The sequence below is a fragment of the Scyliorhinus torazame genome, chromosome 19 (genome assembly GCF_047496885.1).
Source record: "Scyliorhinus torazame isolate Kashiwa2021f chromosome 19, sScyTor2.1, whole genome shotgun sequence".
Taxonomy (NCBI): domain Eukaryota; kingdom Metazoa; phylum Chordata; class Chondrichthyes; order Carcharhiniformes; family Scyliorhinidae; genus Scyliorhinus; species Scyliorhinus torazame.
The window spans coordinates 103119258-103142175 of NC_092725.1; the positions used below are offsets into that span (position 1 = coordinate 103119258).

The following is a 22918-nucleotide window of genomic DNA, read 5'->3' on the forward strand; positions in this document are numbered from 1 at the left end:
ACTGCCTAAAGTACCCCAAACTCACTCAATTCGTCCTTGCACTCTCTACCGGTGCCTGGTACATCAACCAAATCCAATCCACAAACCTCTGCCCAAACACGAACCACCCAATACCTCTCTGACATACTCCCGCTGTACCTGATTAGGGACCTTCACTGCATCCATCGCGACCGCCATCTCCACATTCTGTTCCTCCGGGAGCACCAATATGACATCTCGTATATGCCTGATGTTAGCAAACATGTGTCTCCCTTTTACAAACCCTGTCTGTTTTTACCCCCACCCTCCCCCCATCACCCCTGGCACACAGTCCTCAATCTATGAGGCCAAAATCTTAGGCAACAACTTGGGCATCCACATTCAATAATGATATTGGCCGGTAGGATCCATACTGCTCCGGGTCCTTATCTTTCTTTAGGATCAGAGATATTGAGGCCTGCAATAATGTACGGGGCAGCTCGCCCTTCTCCCTCGCCTCATTAAGTGCCCTTACCAGCAGGGCCCCTAGGTCTCCTGAAAACATTTTATAATTCTATTGGGAAGCTGTCTGGGCCTGGGGCCTTCCCTGGCTGCATTGCCCCAGGCCCTCTGTCACCTCCACCAGTCCAATGGGTGCACCTAGCCCCTCCACCAGGCCCTGCTACACCCTGGGGAATTCCAGCCCATCCAGAAATTACTGCGTTGTGCCCCCCCCGGTAGAATTCCTCAAATGCCCCATTCACCCCCGCTGGGTCCAATACCACTCCACCCTTGCTGTCCTTCACCCTACCAATCTCCCTCGCCGCCTCTTACTTTCTGAGCTGGTGGGCCAGCATCCTACCAGCCTTCTCCCGTACTCGTACACCGCCCCACCGCAACTGCCCCACTGCCTTCCTTGTGGAAGCTCCATCTAGAGCTTCTGCCTCTCTAACAATCCTGCGTCCGGAGCCTCCACATACTTGCTATCCACCTGCACCAACCTTGGCATCTCTGCTTGCTTCTCCTTCTCACTCTGTGCCCAAATCTATATAAACTTCCCCCCACCCCCCAATCACTGCCTTGAGTGCATCCCACAGCGTGGTGGCCAAGACCTAGCTGTGTTATTTAGTTCCACGTACCCCCGGATGGCGGCCCTCACCCGCTCACACACCTCCGCTAGCAATCCTCACCAGCCTCCACTGGCCATGCCCACCCCTGATCCACTCGGACGTGTGTCGCATGGTCCGTGACCATGATTGCCGAGTATCTGCGAGTAAACAGTGTACATGGGAGAAGTATGAAAACTCTTTTGCCCTCGGCCTCCCAAACCTCCACCGGTCCATGCGCTCCATAAAACCCTTAAGCTCCTTCGCCACCACCAATACTCGCCTTGGGCTCGACAGATCCAAACCCGGATCAATAACCGCGTTAAAGTCCCCACCCCATAATCCGCCGGTGTGAGTCCAGTTCCGGGATCTTCCCCAATACTCGCCTCATGAACACCACATCGTCCAGTTTGGAGCATAAATATTTACCAGGACCTCTGGCATCCCCTCCAATTTCCCATTTCCCACTTCCCCTCCAAAAAATATTTTTTATGTTAAAACAAACTTTAATCTCTGAAATAACCACATTAGCAGCAAAAAATAGCAAGACTCTACCTGCAAATCAATGATTACCTCGCTTTTACAACACCTCAATCACTGCCCTCGCAGTCAAATTATGCATCTTAACCCAGGTTTTAATACTGCAAGATAAACAACAGTTTCAAATGTCTGGATTAATTTTGCTATTACATTGAGGTCATTTCATAAACTTTTTTTCTCTCTGCTCTAGAATCTTGTAGCCGTTTTGTTTTTGTTCTGTCCCTGTAATGTGCCCTCTTAGAAGCTGGCTCTGGCCAGAATGTCTACTCCGTTTGCAGACTTTTACAGTATACCAACAGACTTTTACAGTATACCAACAAGTTGCTGTGTAAAAATGTACATTTGATGACTGTCATTACAAAGTTGAAAATGGAAAATGAAATGAAAATCGCTTATTGTCACAAGAAGGCTTCAAATGACGTTACTGTGAAAAGCCCCTAGTCGCCACATTCCGGCGCCTGTTCGGGGAGGCTGGTATGGGAAGTTCACTGTTTTCTCACAATATTAATACTTTGGCTGTAAAGCATGTCCGCTTTATTTGCACATTTATCTGAATGATTGTCAAAAACTACATCCTGCATTCTCTTTTAGAGTCTATAAAACCAGTGGTTTGTCCATCATGGTCATTTGTGTGTACAATCATGGACCCCTAAGTTCACATTAACAACTATTGGTGTGCAATGGTGAAATAGCTATGACAAACAATTTGTTTGCAGTAATTGCTAGCTCTAACTCTAGTTTACTTTCAGGTACCCATGTAATGGAAGGTTCTGGAAGAATGATAGTCACAGCTGTTGGTGTAAACTCTCAAACTGGAATTATCTTCACGTTGCTGGGATCTGGAGAGGAAGAGAAAAAAAGTAAGCATATGGCTAAATGGTTCTTGACTCACCAAATTCTGCAGCTGCTTGAAGCAATATTTCAAAAATCATTTGTGAACTATAATGTGAGCACATATTCCGGTTTTGTTCTTTAGAGTAATACCATTTTTTGGGTTAATGGATTGTGAAAAATGCTTTCACAATACAATTTGCCTTTCCTCTGCCTTAATAGTGCTGAGGGGAGTCCTGCTTTTCATCTTGGAACTTCTAACACTTATCCTGCCAACCAGGATTCAAAAACAATCATTCTGTATTTTGGCTGTCCTCCACACTAAGAGTAAGGTCTCATAAGTGCGCAATTTTTTATTTATTTGGTCAGCTCAATGACAAACCAAGCATGTTTACAAAAAATTAAAATTCTTAGAAATATGGTCTGTTTAGCAGTGATTTTTTAAAAAATCCTGAAGTGCTAGGTGACCTGTGGAAATTCAATTTAGCATTACAGTTTGAATTTAGCATTACAGTTTGAGGTTGTAAACCAAGCTTGAGTTTCTGCTTGAGCACGTGCTCTCATTTAGGGCAATTTAATGCTGGATGGTAAGAGTCCAGAGGTATGCTCAGGTACTGCTGGACTTTTGTCAATCTGCAGTTATTACCAATATTAGCAAGTGCTGGCATACTTCCCAATATTCATGACCCATTCCTCAACAAATACTTCAAACTAAATCTGGTCATTATCTCATTGTTGTTTGTGGGAGCTTGCTGAGTGCAAATTGGCTGCAGCATTTCTTGCAAGGAGCTACTATGTTTCAAAAGTACTTCATTAGCTTTAAAGCATTTTGGATCATTGAGGTACAAATAATCAGTCTCTTGTTGGTAATCCAGCTAAGACTATCCTATCCTATGTTTTAATGTGTTATGGGCCAGGGTTTAGAGAAGCCCAAAGTGTATCATGGAGTTCACCTGACCCACAACTTTTAATAGATTGTGGTATGGGGAGCACACGGCCCACTCTACAGCAGTGGTACAGCAGAAATGGAAAGTATTTTTAAAAAACAAAACCATGTTTATTCTATGAACTCAAGTTAACCTTTTTAAAACATACAGTGAACATCTTCAAAGCAACCATTAGCAGAGAGATCTCGTTGTCCATGTACATAACCTGGGTGGCAACTTTCAGGGATTTGAGAGGGTTGTTAAGAAGGCGTACTGTGTGTTAGCTTTTATTGGTAGAGGGATTGAGTTTCGGAGCCATGAGGTCATGTTGCAGCTGTACAAAACTCTGGTGCGGCCGCATTTGGAGTATTGCGTGCAATTCTGGTCGCCGCATTATTGGAAGGATGTGGAAGCATTGGAAAGGGTGCAGAGGAGATTTACCAGAATGTTGCCTGGTATGGAGGGAAGATCTTATGAGGAAAGGCTGAGGGACTTGAGGCTGTTTTCGTTAGAGAGAAGAAGGTTAAGAGGTGACTTAATTGAGGCATACAAAATGATCAGAGGATTGGATAGGGTGGACAGTGAGCCTTTTTCCTCTGATGGTGATGTCTAGCACGAGGGGACATAGCTTTAAATTGAGGGGAGATAGATATAAGACAGATGTCAGAGGTAGGTTCTTTACTCCGAGAGTAGTAAGGGCGTGGAATGCCCTGCCTGCAACAGTAGTGGACTCGCCAACACTAAGGGCATTGAAATGGTCATTGTATAGACATATGGACGATAAGGGAATAGTGTAAATGGGCTTGAGTAGTTTCACAGGTCGGTGCAACATCGAGGGCCGAAGGGCCTGTACTGCGCTGTAATGTTGTATGTTCTATTAATTCAAATACAACCCCCAAAGAATACAACACTAAGTAATCCTTTAAGCTTTCCTTTTAACATCCATAAGACTTAAAACACCTTTTTACCAGAAGCACATCGGGTTAAAGTCACTACTGTTAGTTTTAAATCAGCAGGATCGATTTACAGTCTTTAGGTTACAGAGAGAGACTCTAATACACCTTCTGGCTGTGACTGCAGCTATCCAGCTCTGAAAACGAAACTAAAACACACCCTGCAGCAAACAGCCTAAAACGAAAGTAAAAAGCTGGCACAGCCCAGATCCGCCCAGATCCACCCACTCTCTGACATCACTGCAGTAATAAACGCTCATTTCTTAAAGGTACTCTCACATGACAAATGTATTGCGGATCACGAAAGGACTCTTAAACAGCCAGTAGAGCTTCTTTCTAAAATCACAATCTATACAGTGCGGATGGAGGTCATTCAGCCCAGTGATTCTGCACTATTTCTCTAAAAGAGCATTCCTCTCCCCGGTTTTTTTCAGAGCCTCCATCCCCTCAGGATATCTGTACCAGACCGAATCCTTGTTGGAACCATTTTCTTTCACTGCAAATGTTAAAATATGTAGCCATTCATATATTTCAACACCAAAATATCTAAACACTGAAATGATTATTTTGTAGGCAAGTGAAGTAACTATTCTACACCAGCAACATTTGAGAAATGGCAAATAAATGACCAATTAAACTGGTTGGGGGTTGATGGTTGGCCACTATACTGACACTCCCTACTCCTGAATAGTACTACAAGACCTTTACATCAATCTATGCACAAAGATGGCACCTAATAATAATCTTTATTATTGTCACAAGTAGGATTACAATAACACTGCACAGAAGTTACTGTGAAAATCCCCTAGTCGCCACACTCGGACGCCTGAGGGAGAATTCAGAATGTCAAATTTACCTATCTTTCAGGACTTGTGGGAGGAAACCGGAGTACCAGGAAATAAAAAACACAGACACCAGGAGAACATTCTGACTCCGCATAGACATGGCCCAAGTGGGAATTGAACCAGTGACCCTGGCACTGTGAAGCAAAAGTGCTAACCACTGAGCTACCTTTGTTCATGTATGCATGATCTTGTATGCATGATGCAGCATTTCCTAAGTACTGCACTAGAAGTGGCAGGTTCATGTATGCATGATGCAGCATTTCCTAAGTACTGCACAAGAAGTGACAGATTATGATTGAGTCATGTGATAGTTGACCCCACAATCTACTGAGACAAGTGCTTCACAACTGTCAAAAGGTTGTTGTGGAATAGAACACTTGCATATCTTATCCCAAAAGGTGGTGTCTTACTAAAATATCTGGCATTGCCACACCTAGCTGCAGAACAAGTCTGACCCAACATGTCTTGACTGTAACTTAATGAGCTGTCCTATTGCATCAATGTTTCTCTATTTCTTACACCAGCTGTCTTGTGACCAAGACTGCCAAATTAGAAGCACTGGACGAACTTTGCAAATTTTTTGGGTAGTACTCTGAATCCTTTCTTTTTATACCCCTTTCTCAGTCCAATGTTGAATCAGTCACTATTATTACAAAATACTATTAGCAAGCACATAGCTAAGCACACTTCAATATCAGACTTTAAGTATCCATGTGGTCATTCCTAATGACACTTGGTATCAGGCAAGCATTTCCACGGTCTGCCTGGAATTTCTGTAACATCATACATAGAAATGTTAATCTTATGTGAATCCTCTGGTATCAGTGCTGCTTGTAATACATATAAATGATTTGGAGGCAAATGTAACTCATTTATTAGTATGTTTGTGGACGACAAAGGTTGGTGTAATTGCGGATAGTGATGAGGACTGTCAGAGGATACAGCAGGATATAGATCGATTGGAGACCTGGGTGGAGAGATGGCAGATGGTGTTTAATCCAGATAAATGTGAGGTAATCCATTTTGGAAGATCTAAACAGATGGGAAATATACAGTAAATGGCAGAACCCTTAAGAGTATTGATAGACAGAGGGATCTGGGTGTACAGGTACACTGGTCACGAAGTGGAGAAGGTAGTCAAGAAGGCATATGGCATGCTTGCCTTCATCGGCCGGGGCATTGAGTTCAAATTGACAAGTCATGTTGCAGCGTTTTAGAACCTTCAGCCGCACTTGGAAGATGGTGTTCAATTCTGGTTGTCACATTATCAGAAGGATGTGGAGGCTTTGCGGAGGGTACAGAAAATATTTATCAGGATGTTGCCTCGTATGGAGATAATTAGCTATGAGGAGAGGTTGGAGAAACTTGGTTTGTTCTCACTGGAACGGTGGAGGTTGAGGTGCGCCCAAGTCTGCAAGATTGAGGGGCAATGCAGAGTGGATAGTCAGAAGCTTTTTCCCAGGATGGCGGAGTCCATTAATTACTAGGGGGCATGGGTTAAAGGTGCGAGGGGCAAGGTTTTTTTTTTAACATGAGGGTGGTGAGAACCTGGAACTCTCTGCCGGGGGGGGGGTAGTGGAAGCTGATACCATAGTGACTTTTAAGGGGCGTCTTGACAAATACGAATAATAATCTTTATTAGTGTCACAAGTAGGCTTACATACACTGCAATGAAGATACTGTGAAAAGACCCTAGTCGCCACACTCCCGTGCATGTTCGGGTACACCTGCGGGAGAATTCAATGTCCAATTCACCTAACAAGCACATCTTTTGGGACTTGTGGGAAGAAACCGGAGCACCCGGAGGAAACCCACGGGAAGAAAGTGCCGACTCTGCACAGTGACCCAAGCCGGAATCAAACCCGTGACCCTGGTTCTGTTAAGGAACAGTGCTAACCACTTCTACTGTGGTGGGAATAGAGGGATATGGTCCCTGGAAGGGTAGGGGTTATTAGTTGAGACAGCAGCGTGGTTGATGCAGGCCTGGAGGGCCGAAGGGCCTGTTCCTGTGCTGTAATTACTTGGAGGCAAGTCCAAAAATCTTTCGGTGCATTGGACTGATGTGCAATAGTGCAGATCTGAGAATTAATTACAGCGCTAAACTCAAGAAATCTGAGTGAATGACTTTGGGCTATTCTGTACCGGTGTAAATCTGGACCACACTGCAAAGAACACTTGAGCTGCTGTTTTGCATGGAGTGAAATGTGGATAAAAGTTGAGCTGATGTTCTGCAAGAGTGGTTGAAATGATTTCTCCCTCCCTAATAGCACTGTCGGTGTGCTTTCATCACATGGACTGCAGCAGTTCAAGGAAGTAGCTCACAACCACAGTGGGCGGATAGGAATGGCAATAAATGGTGGCTCAGGCCAGCGATGCCTGAATCTGTAAAATAATTTTTAAAATAAGGATTTGTGCATAATGAGGCTTCCATGTAAACTTAAATTTTTTTTTGAAGTGTACCCAATTCTTTCTCTTCCAATTATGAGGCAATTTAGCATGACACATTAATTTACCCGCACACCTTTTTGGGTTGTGGGGGTGAGACCCACAGACACTGGAGGAATGTGCAAAGTGTAAACTTTTAAAAATCTGTGCATTTCGTCTCAAATGAAAATGTCATGGATTATCATAGAATAGACAGTGCAGAAGGAGGCCATTCAGCCCATCGTGTCTGCACCGGCCCTTGGAAAGAGCACCCTATCCAAGCCCACACCTCCACCTCATTCCTGTAACCCCACTTACCCTTTTTTCTGGACATTAGGGGAAATTTAGCATACCCAATCCACCTAACCTGCAGCTCTTTGGACTGTGGGAATACACCGGAGGAAACTCACGCAGACACTGGGAGAACGTGCAGACTCTGCACAGACAAAACCCAAGCCGGGAATCGCACCTGGGACCCTGAAGCAACTGTGCGAACCACTGTGCTACCGTGCTGCCCAATATGCTGAAAAGTTCCATGAAATTCTGGGCCGTGTTCTCTTCCTCCAACACCACCCCTATGGGATTCCACCAATGCCTCCCTCCCCCATGGAGTTGGTCTGACTTTCAGCATCATGGAGCTCAATCAGAATGATTGGTACCATGGTTCCATGCTTTGCATTAACAAAATTCCCTGAATTTATTCTTTGGAAGTTCCTCCCATTTTAAGCACCTTGCTTTGAAACTTTCTGACAACCTGTACTATTTTCAATATCTGCTTAGTGGGTAAAGCCCCTGCTTCTGAGCCAGAAACTCTGGGTTCAAATCCCAATCCAGGACTTGTTGGCCATGGGGAGAGCGTGCATGATATGGTTCAAACAGGTTGATAATCAGCCTGCTAATCCTTCCAACACAAACAAACTATCTGAAATTTACCAAACAGTTAATGTATTAGCTGAGTTTTCCATTCTAGCGCAGACTGCTTTCTACCAATAAACCAAAGACCAAGATACTGTTCACCAAGCCTGGTATCCAATACCAGGTTTTGCACCCGTAAGAGGTATTTTTAGATCCTTTTTTAGTAGACCAGGAACCAGTTTCAGACTTTTCTTTTCTCCTTTGCACTTTGCATGTTACCGATGCCTGCCCCAGATAGGATTTTGTGTTGAGCTTCTCTTGATAAAATTGTTGGATGACCACCTTGGTGCTAGACTTAATTCTTTTTTTCTGCTGACCATATTGAGGCAAGATATACTAGCTTAACCTTGAGAATACTAGTCTGAGGAGCCTGTTTTTGTCAATATTTTTCAACCTTTTAGAATCAAGTTAGTCATTCCTCGTCGAAACGGGCCATCTTCGCCAGATAAAACTTGATGTGCTTAATATTTCTTTTTAAAAAAATATATATTTTTATTCTCCTTTTTTCACTTTCTCCCAAATTTTCACCCACCAACAATAAACAATAATCCGTAACGAATGTAATGTCCATCCCCATATCAATGACAACGATCCCATCCTCCCACCAAACCCCCAAACAGCAGCCCGCATGTTAACATAAACAAGTGACAAACTAATCTGGATACCCATAGCCCCCATTAACACAGTCCCCCTCCTTCCAGCAGCCCCTCCCCAACTGATGTTCGATGTTATCCAGTTCTTGAAAGTGCATAACGAATAGCGCTCATGAATTGTAGAACCCCTCAATCCTTCCCCTCGGTTCAAACTTAACCTTCTCGAGTCAAGAATTTCAGCAGGTCCCCCCGCCACGGCACAGGGTGGAGAGATTGCTCTCCATCCCATCAGGATGTACTTCAAAAGGAGAAACATGGGAGGCCTGGTTCTTCCAAATCTCCAACTCTACCACTGGGCAGATGCCGCAGATAGTACGGGGCTGGGTCAAAGAAACCGGAATGGGTAAAGACCGAGGAGAGTTCCAGGAACATCCCTCTGGGCGTTGGTCACTGCCCCTCTCCCATTCCCCCAGCCAAATACTCAGGAGCCCAGTGGTGCTGGCCACGCTGAGAACATGGAACCAGCTCAGGCAACACTTCGGACAGAGTAATGTCTGCCATGGCCCCCCATCTGCAAGAACCATAAATTCCCCCGGCGACACTAGACACCACCTTGAAACAGTGGAGACAGGACAAGGGGACGCCAAAAGTAGGGGATCTGTACATAGACGGCAGGTTAGCAACCCTGGGGGAACTGAAGACAAACTTCAGCTCCCAAAAGGGAACAAGTTGCAATAAATGCAGCTAAGCAATCCTGACTGCAGGCGAACTATTGGACAGCAACTGCGCTGACATGTACGGACAACTACTGGAAGCAGCACAGTCACCACTGTACTGTGTTGTGAAATAGCTATTTGTTCCCTCTGGCTCCCCTGCCTTGTTTGCATTGTGTCCCGGGTGTTCTCCCCCCTCCCCTTTCATTCCATTGGCGGTCTCCAGCAGGCGATCAGGGAAATAAAAAATAGGGTGTCTGCCCCTCTCCCCGTGAACCATTCTGACTGTTCTACGCTACCAAAGACCGTCACTAGTGGGCACGGCTCTACTCTTCTCAACCCTAGAGTTTGCCTCAAAGAAGATGGTTCAGTGCTGTGGGTGTGGTTGGCCAGGCCTCCTTGGTACTGTTCGCTTTTATCCTCTACCTCTGGAAAGCTCTGGAAAGAACCCACTCATGCATGGTCTTGTCCAGTGCGCCCTGTGCAATTCTTTCAGTTGCATTAGGCTCAGCCTGCGCATGATGATGTGGAGTTTGCCCTGTGCTGTGCTTCGTTCCAGATTCCTCCCCAATCTTTATGCCTAGCTCGCCCACCCATTTCTCCCGTGTCTGGTCCAGTGGTGACTGTGCTGTTTCCAGTAGTTGTCCGTACATGTCAGCGCAGTTGCTGTCCAATAGTTCACCTGCAGTCAGGATTGCTTAGCTGCATTTATTGCAACTTGTTCCCTTTCGGGAGCTGAAGTTTGTCGTCAGTTCCCCCAGGGTTGCTAACCTGCTGTCTATGTACAGATCCCCTACTTTTGGCGTCCCCTTGTCCTGTCTCCACTGTTTCAAGGTGGTGTCTAGTGTTGCCAGGGGAATTTATGGTTCTTGCAGATGGGGGGCCATGGCAGACATTACTCTGTCCAAAGTAGTGCCTGTGCTGGTTCCATGTTCTCAGCGTGGCCAGCACCACTGGTCTCCTGAGTATTTGGCTGGGGGAATGGGAGAGGGGCAGTGACCAGTGCCCAGAGGGATGTTCCTGGAACTCTCCTCCGTCTTTACCTATTCTGGTTTCTTTGACCCAGCCCAGTACTAGTTGCGCCGTCTGCCCAGTGGTAGAGTTGGAGATTTGGAAGAACCAGGCCTCCCATGTTTCTCCTTTTGAAGTACGTGCTTGGGGATCCTGGGGCTCATCTTTCTCCCTCCTCCTCCATCTCCTCGTCCTCTTCCTCCTCTCTTTCCCCCCCACCCCCCCACACAATGATTTTGTCTAGATTGGCATTGCCAAATTGCCCCCAAGGTGGAGGCATGGGCCTAATGTAGAGGAGCAGGTCAACTGAGAAGAGTGAGACTATGCTCCCTGTCCTCTCTGGATGCCTCTCCACACCTTGCTGATCTGAGGGTAAAAAATGGCTCCGGGCAAATAGCAGGGACAAAGGGCATCCCTGTCTCTGTGCAGTTTGAAACATCCTGAGCTGGTGGTGTTCTTCTGTGGGAGTGCTGTACAGTAACTTCACCCACGAGGTGAACCTTGGTCCAAACCCAAACTGTTCCAGTACCTTCATTTGACTCTGTCGAAGGCCTTCTCTGCGTCCAGGGAGATGATCACTTCTGGTGTCTCCTCCCCAGGTGGGGTTGTGATCGTGCTCAGCAGGTATCTGATGTTCGCCGTTAATTGCCTGCCCTTGACAAAGCCTGATCATCCGCAACTACTTCTGGCATGCAATTCTCCAGTTTCCTCGCCAGGACTTGGCATCAGGACTTGTATATTTAAAGTTGAGAGACTGTAGATTCCAGTGTATGGATCTAAGTTTTGGGGGGGGGGGGGGGGTTGTTGCCGGCTCAATGGCTTTACCGTTTCTAGGGGAGCGCCACATTTTGTTCGACTGTTCATATTGCCAACACTGGAAGTCTCTGATACTAAAATATAATTAACCATTCAACCTCGCCTTTGTTCCACATTTAAAGGACCCACTACATATGTAAGATTTTAATACTTCTGCATGGACAATCAGACTTAAATTGAACATATGAATCCTTTCAAAATGAAAGCACAATTACACTTCTAACGGTCGCAATGAAATTGTCAGATGTCAATTCGCAAACTCAAGGCATGTATGCATAAATAGTTAATAAAATTGCTTTATTTTCTTCTAGATAAAAAGCAAGATGGAGCTGTTGAAAATCGAAACAAAGGTAAACATTCAATCCTTAAGTGCTCTTGGCATGATCAATAATACTGTTTACTTGACATTCAAATTATTTTAAGTACCTGGAAACTAACATGGAATCATCAGCTATCAATAATTGACCAGAAACTGAACAGGACTAGCGATATAAATACTGTAGCTACAAGAGCAGGTCAGAAGTTCAGTCCTATGGTGAATAACCCGCCTCCAGATTCCCCAAAGACTGTCATCTACAAAACACAAGTAAGGATAATGAATGCCATTCCAAAAGTACAAGAAGCTTGTCACTATCCCGGACAAAGCCTGCTGGCACCCGCACCACACTCCCTCCACCATTGACACACAGTAGCAGTAGTATGTACTATCTATAAGATTTATTGCAGGGACTCATCTAAGGTTCATTGGGCATTACCTGCCAAGCCTGCAACGACTACCATCTCGATGCACAGGAACACCACCACCTGGAAATTCCCTTCCAAGCCACTTGGAAATATATCGCCGTTCCTTCTCTATCGCTGGGTCAAAATCCTGGAACTCCATCCTGATGGCACTCTGGGTGTACCTATACCATGTACTGCAGTGGCTCAAGGAGCTCACCACCACCGTTTCAGGGCAGATCGGTATTGGTAATAAATGTTGCCTAGCCATTTTAAATAAAATGCTGTCCTTGTTCAGATGTTGTGGTTAAATTGAAATCTAGGTGTAAAACCTAAGCTAACAAAGTTTTTCCAAGATAACCCTACTCTCATTAGTTGTAGACACCCAAATCAAATGTGACCAGAATGTTAGTTCTAAATTGTAACCATTACTCAGCACCAAATTGAAATCTTGGATCTTCCATTTTAATGATTGCACCACATGATTGCAGGACTTGTAACCTTGGTTGTAGAGCTACCCTATTTGTTCACATTTTGGTTATTTTCAGTACTTTTGCCTGTTTCACCTAAGCTTTATTTAGAGTTGTCAGACTGTAGATTCCAGTGTATGGATCGAAGTGGGGCAAAGAACTGGCACAGGTACAATGGGCTGAATGACCATCTCCCATGTTGTAAGATTAAGATTTTAATCGGATAACTCATCGATTGGGTTGTTTTGTGCATGCCTGCACTTTGAGGTATCACTAAGTGCACCCATCAGGATTGCTGAGCAGTTGTGTATCCACAAAACTGCATAACTTGGGTTTCATAACATATTTTTGGATACAATTGTACTTTGTAATGTCATTATCTGGGTGTATTTAAATTTACATGAGGAATACATTTTATACTCTAGCATGTCACACTAATTTTCTAATTCTGCTCTGCTCGTGGATCAAATTAATTTTGCAGTTGTATGACTTTAGTCATGGAATCATATAAATTTATTCCACATTCAGCCCATTATGCCTATGCCTGCTCTTGAAACAGCAGTTGTGCATTGTGCCCACCACCCCTTTTGTTGAGCTGTGACCTATAGTTATTTACCCACTTGCACACGGGAATAGCTTTTATCTTCCTACTATGAAAACCTGTCATTTTAACATGTAGGTTAATTTTTCTGATTCAAAGTCCTAATTTCGAACCATCTTTAATCCAATCCCTCAATTCTGGTAAACCACCTCACTACCCTTTGTCGTCTCCTCTCGCTTCTCACCCGACCCCTAGGCATTGTGAGCTTAGACAATAAACTAGCTTTCCATGGTTTGGCTAGCCACCAGCTAGAACTGGAGAATCATATCTTTAATCCATAACCATTTTGTTTTGTTCAGCTAAAGCTCAAGATGGAGCAGCTATGGAAATGCAGCCATTGAAAAGTGATGAAGCAGCTGATGATGCATCGGAGAAAAAGAAAAACCTACCCAAAAAAGAAAAGTCTGTACTCCAAGGCAAACTTACAAAATTGGCAGTTCAAATTGGTAAAGCAGGTATGAAAATTAAACATTTTCCGTTGAGACCAAAATGATTCCATAATCCTGATTTATTATTGGATCTTTGCATGAATTACATTGTGATGTTTTGGTGCTTGTGATTGCAATTGATTTGATGCCTGAGACCGGTCCTTAAACAAACATTTTGAAGTTAGATTCTTAGTGTTTTTATTTCAAATTCTTGTGAAGTTTAACTATTTATGCTGAGCAGATCTACTAGCTTTTAATATGAATGAGATTGTTCAAGGCAAGATTCACAATATTGAATAACAAAATATAGATAAAATCATTGGTTAATGGTAAATAGTGACTATTGCATCCCTAATAATATATCATAGATGATTGATATTTATTGTCACATATACCGAAGTACAGTGAAAAGTGTTTTATTGCGGCCAAGGGAACGCATACAGTATGTACATAGTAGACAAAAGAATAGTCGACTGAGTACATTGACAGTGGTGCATCAACAAATAGTGATTGGTTACAGTGTGGAACAAGGCCAAACAAGAGCAGCATAGGGCATCGTGAATAGTTCTTACAGGGAACGATGTAGTCCAAGGAGGAGTCTAGTAGCTGTGGGGAAGAAGCTGTTCCTGGATGTGTGGTTCTTCAGACTTCTGTATCTTCCTGATGGAAGGGTCTGGAAGAGGGTAAAGCTTGGGGGTGTGGGGTCTCTGACAATGCTGTCTGCCTTTCTGAATGATACAGAATTAATGGGAGGATGACCAGCTTGTGTGATGCGTTGGGCTGAGTTCACCACACTCTGCGGTTTCTTGCGATCTTGGGCCGAGCAGTTGCCATACCAAGCTGTAATGTAGCCGAATCGGATGGTCTCTGTAGAAGTCTGAGTGTCGAACCAGACATGCCAAATTTCTTTAGCTTCCGTTCCCAGTTAGGGTAATCTTTTGTTAAATGGCCTATTTTCTACTTCTGAATTTTATGGTCTTGGGTACACCCAGGAACTAACTGTTCAACAAATGCGCACTGATCAGCATGTAACTGTGTTTTAATCATCTGTATGCTGCCAAAACTGTGACCAGCTTCATCATTCTTTAGACCTAGCTTGACTTGAGAAACTGACATTACCTTAATCCAATCATTCCAGAATGGTGCAGTTACCTTTACTATTCCAACACTAAAATAAAGATCGGCCAGCTGTACCTGTGAGCGTTGTACAAATTTTACTCCATTTACTTGAACTGGAGAATATTTGAGACCTCTTCAGAATGATCACCTTGGGCATTTGGATGTCTGCTGAAGTGTTGCAGGTTTTACACTTTGCTAGAACTATGCCTAATTATTTTCATTGAAATCATAACTCTATTTTGCTGGAATATTTCTAATTGTAGATAATATACTAATTGGTGAATCAAAAACTGATCCAAGTTTGAGCTACTGTCTTTCCAGGATCTTGTGATAATTTTACAGGTGCTGTAAAAGGTACTCCATAATGTATGGCAATGTTTTCTATTCCATCAATTTATATATTGTATTGTAATATTGATCTGCTTTACTTTCATAGGGTTGGTGATGTCCGCTGTTACAGTTATCATTCTTGTCCTGTATTTTGTGATTGATACATTTTGGGTCCAGCAACGTCCTTGGCTAACTGAGTGTACTCCAATTTACATTCAGTATTTAGTTAAATTTTTCATCGTTGGTGTTACTGTCTTGGTTGTGGCAGTACCAGAGGGCCTTCCACTTGCAGTTACAATCTCTCTGGCTTATTCAGTAAAGGTAAGCTATAACTGAAACTCATAACTGAAATCTTAGCCCCTGTACAGGTTGATTTATGTTTCTGTATTCGGATATGATATGCCCACTGTACTGGTTATAGTTAGGATGAATAAGTTGTGGCTTTCAATCAACACTTGGATATATAGTTTTTTGTTGAGTTGAGAAACTAATGTCCTTCAGTGGTACGTGAGTTTGTGGAACAAGGGAAAGCAACCTCTGGCTGGCTGGATTTGGCACACTGATTCCATTTCGATCAGATATTGCATGAGGAACAGCATTTTCTTGGTTGAACAGAGTTGCTATAATAGCGTTTGGGTTAGAAGCAAAAACTCTCAGCAGCTGTGCCACAACACAGGCAAACAATTAGACTTCCCGGGCTAAAGATTGGGTTTAGTTGGTGAGGTTTGGTGCTTCAGGTCACAGACTTGTGCAAAAAAAGTTTGCTTTGTAGATGTGTTCAGTTTTTGGATGCATGGATAAAAGGATACTCAACCAAATGTCTGAATGAATTTAAACTTCCATGTGTAGCTAACCATTTTACCCCCATCTTTGTTGTAACTCTTATTTATATATTTCAAACATAGTGGCCTTTCAATGGTTCTAATGTAAGCCTTGAGATTCTACACTAGGGATGACTGATTAATTGACCAAAACAGAACAGCCAAGTCAATTTCTGTTCTCTTCAAATAAGGTCTCATTGCATTGTGATCAGATTTTGTATTCTGCCCCTCCCAACGCCCCCCCATGCACACAGCCTGTTTTTAAAAATCCAAGCTTCCAGTCCTTTGAATGCAATTCACCTATGCACTCCAGCCACTCCTGAGATTCCACAACCATACAATCAACACCACTAAAGCCTTGCTTCCTGCCATTAAATCTATTTGCATTTTGTCGGAACATTCCATTTAGGTGGGCGTAAAATCATTTTGCTTTTTGCAGTTTTCTTTCCTATTAGTGAATTGAGAAATTCCAGTATAGTTACAACCAGTGTAAAATACTTGCCTTTAAATTTTTTCTGTCAAAATCTAGTACTAGCTTGTGTATCAAATTATTCATATTCTTGAACATAGATACTAATGACCACAATCTTTCCAAATACAGAAAATGATGAAAGATAATAACTTGGTCAGACATCTGGATGCCTGTGAAACAATGGGGAATGCAACAGCTATATGTTCGGACAAAACTGGTACCCTGACAATGAATAGAATGACTGTGGTTCAAGCTTATTTAGCTGACCGGTACTACAAGATTATTCCCGATCCAGAATCTTTTCCTGAAAATACTTTGGACAAACTTATTGCAGGAATAGCTGTAAACTCTGCTTACACGACAAAGATACTGGTATGTTTGAATTCCTATTAATAAGTTGGTCATGAGGCTCTTGTTTGCATTATACATACCACTTATTGTACAGTACTATATTGATGTTTTGTACCTGGGTTTTGAATTGCATCACGATTGGAATTAAAGCAAATATTAGTTGAGTATATAGACAGTGCTGTAATTCAAATGCCCTACTTGCAGAGCAAACCTTGAATGGCTTTCTACAACCAACTGCATTCTGTGTTGGTGGCCTTTAAATCCTATTTAATTGTTTCTGTTGCAACACTTTGTATCCTGAATGATTTTTTAAAAAATGCATCTTTATATTTCAACTTTATTTGGATCAAATACTGTAAGATTGAGTACATCAAATGTGTTACTGATCTAACTTTGCAGCCTCCTGAGAAAGAAGGTGGCTTGCCACGTCATGTTGGCAATAAGACAGAATGTGCCTTGTTGGGATTCGTATTGGCTTTGAAGCGAGACTACCAGGCAATTCGGAATGAAATTCCAGAAGAGAAACTATTCAAAGTCTACACCTTCAACTCTGCACGAAAATCCATGAGCACAGTTCTGAAGAACCCGAATGGTAGTTTTCAAATGTTCAGCAAGGGCGCCTCTGAGATTATTCTTAAAAAGTAAGTTCATTATAACAAGTGGTGTAAAATGTATATGCCTGATGGTGGCTTTTTGGAGGAGGGTTGAATAGAGAACTGATCTGTGATCCAGAGGGTACATTAAACTGTTGAGATGTGACCTTTGCAACAGTGCTTCCAGGACTTATTGAGCTTTATTTGGTCCTGAGAAACTAATTTGAAGAACTGCTTTGAAACTTGCAGAAGATCTGAAAGTTTCCCTAATGGCTAAAACGATTGGAATTTTCAGTATAACATGCATTGCTTATGTAGCTAAAAACCAAGCACAATTAGTTGTGGTGAATACTACCGATCTCTTTAAATATTTGCTGTCACAAGTTTAAGGTAGGAACACATTACACCTGTGATCTAAGCACAATTTTGCAAGGAACCCAACTTCATAATTATATGCAATATATTTATTCCCTGGGCAATCGTCCTAAAGTTCTGCAATGAAATGTTTTTGTAGTGAAACCAATGTATTATTTTTGATTGTCTGCCTATGTTACTGTCTCCAGATTCTTTGAAATCTCCATTATTCATCACCCTGGAATTCTCAAGTTTATTATCACAGCTTAATTGTTGACTAAGTAGGAAGATTGTTGTACATATGCTGCAGATGTTTCACAAATGGTAATGGCCATGGAGGGCAAGCCAATAGCAGATTGCTCTACTAGGGCATCTTAAACTTTAGCTTGCCGTTTCTATTGAAGCTTTAAAGAAATCCACTCTTTGAGGATGTAAAACAACTGTAGCTTTAAAACCAGTCATTCCTAATTAACACCCACAAAAGTATATCCCTTCTACAGTTCATTACCATGTAATACTAGAATGTTCCTGGGTTCAAGAGCTGACACAGATGAGCGGTTTTGGAAGTACCCATGTTCGCAGCATGACTGCTCCCTTCAAAGAACTGTTCCTTTTCAACTGTATCTCAGCCCAATATTTTCACATCCCAGCTCATGTACTACTTCTAAACCCTAATGAGTCAATTTTATTGCTTTCACTTGAGGTCTCTCGGATCATCCAGAAACTGGACTAGATCCCCCCCCCCAAGCTCCAAATTCTACATTCCTTTAATTTCCTCCCAGCTGCAGCCTCTTCCCTCTCCCTTCATTTGCACCCAGCCGCCTCTTCAGACTGCTATATTACAACAGCTGACTATCACATCTGTTGTCCTTTTCTATTGATCGAAACTTGCTATTGTCCTCCATTGCCATTTGTAAAATATCCACGGTATTGTACTACAACATTCCTATATAGATAGATGTGATGGGTTGCAGTAATTAGATTTTACACCTGGGAAGAAACTTGAGACCTACAAGTGAAAGGAGGCAGGAAGAGAACAAGAGAAACAAAGTGGGGGGGAAAGAGGCCTATTTGAACCACAAGGGAAACCGACATAAGGTTACAAAAACAAAGCAAGTTACTGGCAGAGACTGTTTATTTCAGCAATTCTATCACCTGTGATGTATTTAAACTGTTAGTATGTTTTTCAGTATGTAGACTTGTGTATTAGTCCTAGAATCCTGTTTTGCATCTCCCAGTTGATCCTAATTTTAAAACTTTGCTTTAAAGGAGAAGTCATAAGATATAATCTCTCCCTCTATAGGTGCTCCAAAATTTTAAACGCAAAGGGAGAGATGAAAGAATTGAAGATGAGAGACCGTGATGATTTAGTAAAGAAAGTAATAGAACCAATGGCCTCTGAAGGACTGCGTACCATTTGCTTAGCCTTCAGAGAATTTGAAGTTAATTCTGATGTGGATTGGGATAATGAAAATGATGTACTTTCTGACCTCACCTGTATAGCTATAGTTGGTATTGAAGATCCTGTGAGACCAGAGGTAAGTAAACAGTAACCATGTGCATTTAATGAAATTTATGACATCGAAAAGGTGGCAATGGGGCCTGCTTTATCCTACATTATAATTTACTATGGAAAGATAGTGTTCACAGTTTAAAAACTTAAATTTGACTTGAGTTTGCCTTCAGACTCAGTCCATTTATCAACATGTTCCCTATATTTTGATTTATTAGGGGCCTTAAGTATTTTTGTTTGAAACGGTAACTAGAAACTGCTCAAATTGCATTTTCCTCTGTTTTTGCCTTTGAATGTTTAGTTTGACTTGTACGACTGACATTGAAGCTTTAAACTGTCTCTATTTACTTTGTCAACTGCTCGAGGTTTAAAATGCTTTGCTTTGACTTAAATTTAAGTCTAATCAAAGCCATTGTGGTCTGTTTGTCTTGTGCCCAACTTGAAACCAGCAAGCGAAGCAGACATCAAGTGGTGTATTGTTGCAACTGTCGTGTGCACCACTTGAAACATAGCTAAATATTTGTGATAAGCTGATAGCAAGCACAGGAAAAAACCACAGTTTTTGTCTTCATTCTGAACCAAATGGCGTGGTGGTTAGCACTGCTACCTCAGGCACTGAGGACACTGGTTCAATCCCGGCCGCAGGTCACTGTCCGTATGGCGTTGGCACATTCTCCCCGTGTTTGCGTGCGTTTCACCCCCACAACCCAAAGCCGTGCAGGGTAGGTGGATTGGCCATGCTAAATTGCCCCTTCATTGGAAAAATAATAATTGGGTACTCTAAATTTATAATAAAAAGAGGATACAACAGAAAATTGTTAAATAGGGAGGCTGGCACCACAAACAAATCAAGCAGGCTGTTTTGCCCTGAATGGTGTCAAGCTTGGAACTGCATTCATCCAGGCCAGTGGGGAGTATTCCATCACACTCCTGGCTTGTGCCTTGTAGGTAGTGGGCAGGCCTTGGAGTCAGGAGGCGAGTTACTCGTTGCAGGATTCCTAACCTCTTATAGCCATGGTATTTCTGTGGCCAGTTTAGAGGGGGATTTGGTGATGGTAATTCCATGTCCAGGGTCAATGGTTTGATTTTCTAGTTGAAGATGGTCATTGTTTGGCACTTGTGTGGTGTGAATGTAACTTGGTACTTGTCAGCCCAAGCCTGAATATTATCCAGGTGTTGCTGCATTTGCACGTGGGCTGCTTCAATGTTGAGTTGTGAATGGTGTTGAACATTGTGCAATCATCAGCGAACATCCCCACATTTGACCTTGAGACCTTGGATGGAAGGAAGGGCATTGATAAAGCAGCTGAAGATGGTTGGACCCAGGACATGACCCTGAGACACTGCTGCTGGACTGACCTCCAACTACCACAACCATCTTCCTTTGTGCCAGGCTTGACTACAAATAGAGGGGGGTGAATTGATTTCAAAATGAGAATTTATATAAACAGATGTACCCAGAAACCCCAATGTAGGTAAGCTAGCATGGAAGTGATGGATGAATCGGATTTGTTGAGAGTTCGGATGGTGGTAGCAAAGTTTTGGATGACCTTGGAGGGTTTAATATGGAATGCCAGCCATGAGTGTATTGGAATGTCCATGTACTAGAGTTCAGAAATAAAATTTCTTCGGATTAATTCCACTTTTAACTGTAAATCAATGAATCAATGCAAACATTAAATAGCTTTCAAAAATTAATTCCATTTAACAGGTAACTTCATGGCCAGTGATATGTCAAGTTGCATTGGCTAATTGGTCAAAGCTTAATACAAAGGTCTTTGAAGAGTAATTGATTTTGGGAGCAATAAATCAGACTTAAGTCACCAGGGCTGTTCTTCTGATTAAATGGTAGCAACAATTACATAAATACACAAGATAGGAGCAGGAGGAGGCCTTCTGGCCCTTCGAGCCTGCTCTGCCATTCATCGCGATCATGGTTGATCATTCAACTCAATAGCCTAATCCTGCTTTCTCCCCATAGCCTTTGATCCCATTCTCCCCAAGTGCTATATCCAGCCGCCGCCTCAATATATTCAAAGTTTTAGCATCAACTACTTCCTGTGGTAATGAATTCCACAAGCTCTCCACTTTGTGAAGAAAATTAGTAGTGTTAATCCAGCAAATTGGACATTACAGTTGATTTTTAAATGGGGTTGAAGCTGATTGTGGAGTTGTCACCATTTTGGCAAGGTTCAGAGAACTTTTGTATGAGCACTTATGCCACAATATCTTGGAGACTGGATGTTTTGCTCTTGATAAATTCCCAGTGTTTCTTCAGCTAGGTGGTACAAAACATCATCGACTTTAAATTCTCAATGAAGGGGTGAGGAGCATTTTTGTTGATTAAAGCATAGAATTTGCCAGAGTTCATTTTTCAGTTTTGGCTAACAAATAATAGTTGAAGCAGTGAAAGAGGAGGGTAGTGGGGTTTTGTTTGGGATTGTGAGAAGGCGCTAACAAAAACGGTCCAAATTGTTTCTTGGAAATCTCAATGGTTCTAAATTTTCTGTGCAAGGTTATGAGATGAACCAGCTTCAGTCTAGGTTTACTTTGTACAATTTGTTCTTAGTCAGCTAAGCCCCTTTATAGAAAGCTTCTACTTCTCTAAACAACAGATATTGTTTATTTACGCTAGTTCATTACTTAAATAGGACCACACTGTAAAGTATTGGCTCAATGCAGGCTGTTAATGGTTTTGCATTCACCAAATTCTAGAAAAAGAGACTTGAACTATGGTGAACATGCTGCAAGACCAAAAAGAGCATTTGTAAAGTTGTTTCAAGTCGTGTTCCACAGGGCTCGGTGTTGGGACTCTTACTGTTGTTATAGATTAATGATTTGGATGTGAGCATGATTGGGAAATTGCAGATGACCAGATTGGCCAACTGGTGGACAGTGTAGAGGGTAGCTATTATCTCCAAAAAATTTATAACAATAACAAAAACAATAACATTGACATGGTAAAATAAACAATTCCCCACCCGACCCAATCCTCTCTCCTCAATCATCTAACACCTATCTTCCCCCCCCCCCCCCCCCCCCCCCAAACCCCTTGAGAATGCTGCTCCTGCCGGCATTTTAATTTTATCCAAGAAAGTCGACAAACAGCTGCCACCTCCGAGAGAACCCCAACAGAGAAACCCAGTCATGTCACTAACCCAGGTCTCCACACTCTGGGGACTTCGAGTCCCTCCACATTAAAAGGATCCGTCTCCGGGCTACTATGGAGGCAAAGGCCAGGACGTCGGCCTCTCACTCCCTGAACTCCCGGATCTTCTGACACTCCAAAGATCGGTACCTCTGGACTCGGCAACACCCGAGTTCCTAGCACCGTGGACATTGCCTTTGCAAACCCCTGCCAAAACCCCCTTGAGCTTCGGACATGCCCAAAACATGTGGACATGGTTTGCTGGGGTTCCCGCATGCCTCACACATCTATCTTCTACCCCCAAAAACTTGCTCATCCTCGTCACCGTCATGTGTTAGGCTAAGCCTGGCACATGAAGAGGAGGAAT

At 42.8% G+C, this 22918-nt stretch overlaps 1 protein-coding gene across 9 annotated transcripts in view; it reads left to right on the forward strand.

The window, feature by feature from the left end:
* The window catches only part of atp2b1a (ATPase plasma membrane Ca2+ transporting 1a), a 139927-nt gene that overhangs the window by 75585 nt on the left and 41424 nt on the right, over nucleotides 1–22918 (forward strand). For all 9 annotated transcript variants that reach the window (XM_072484961.1, XM_072484952.1, XM_072484959.1 and 6 more), the window contains exons 6-12: nucleotides 2354–2464; nucleotides 11943–11981; nucleotides 13722–13877; nucleotides 15406–15620; nucleotides 16722–16964; nucleotides 17343–17584; nucleotides 19194–19428. In XM_072484961.1, the coding sequence (XP_072341062.1) occupies nucleotides 2354–2464; nucleotides 11943–11981; nucleotides 13722–13877; nucleotides 15406–15620; nucleotides 16722–16964; nucleotides 17343–17584; nucleotides 19194–19428 (1241 nt within the window). The remainder of the gene's footprint in view (nucleotides 1–2353; nucleotides 2465–11942; nucleotides 11982–13721; nucleotides 13878–15405; nucleotides 15621–16721; nucleotides 16965–17342; nucleotides 17585–19193; nucleotides 19429–22918) is intronic.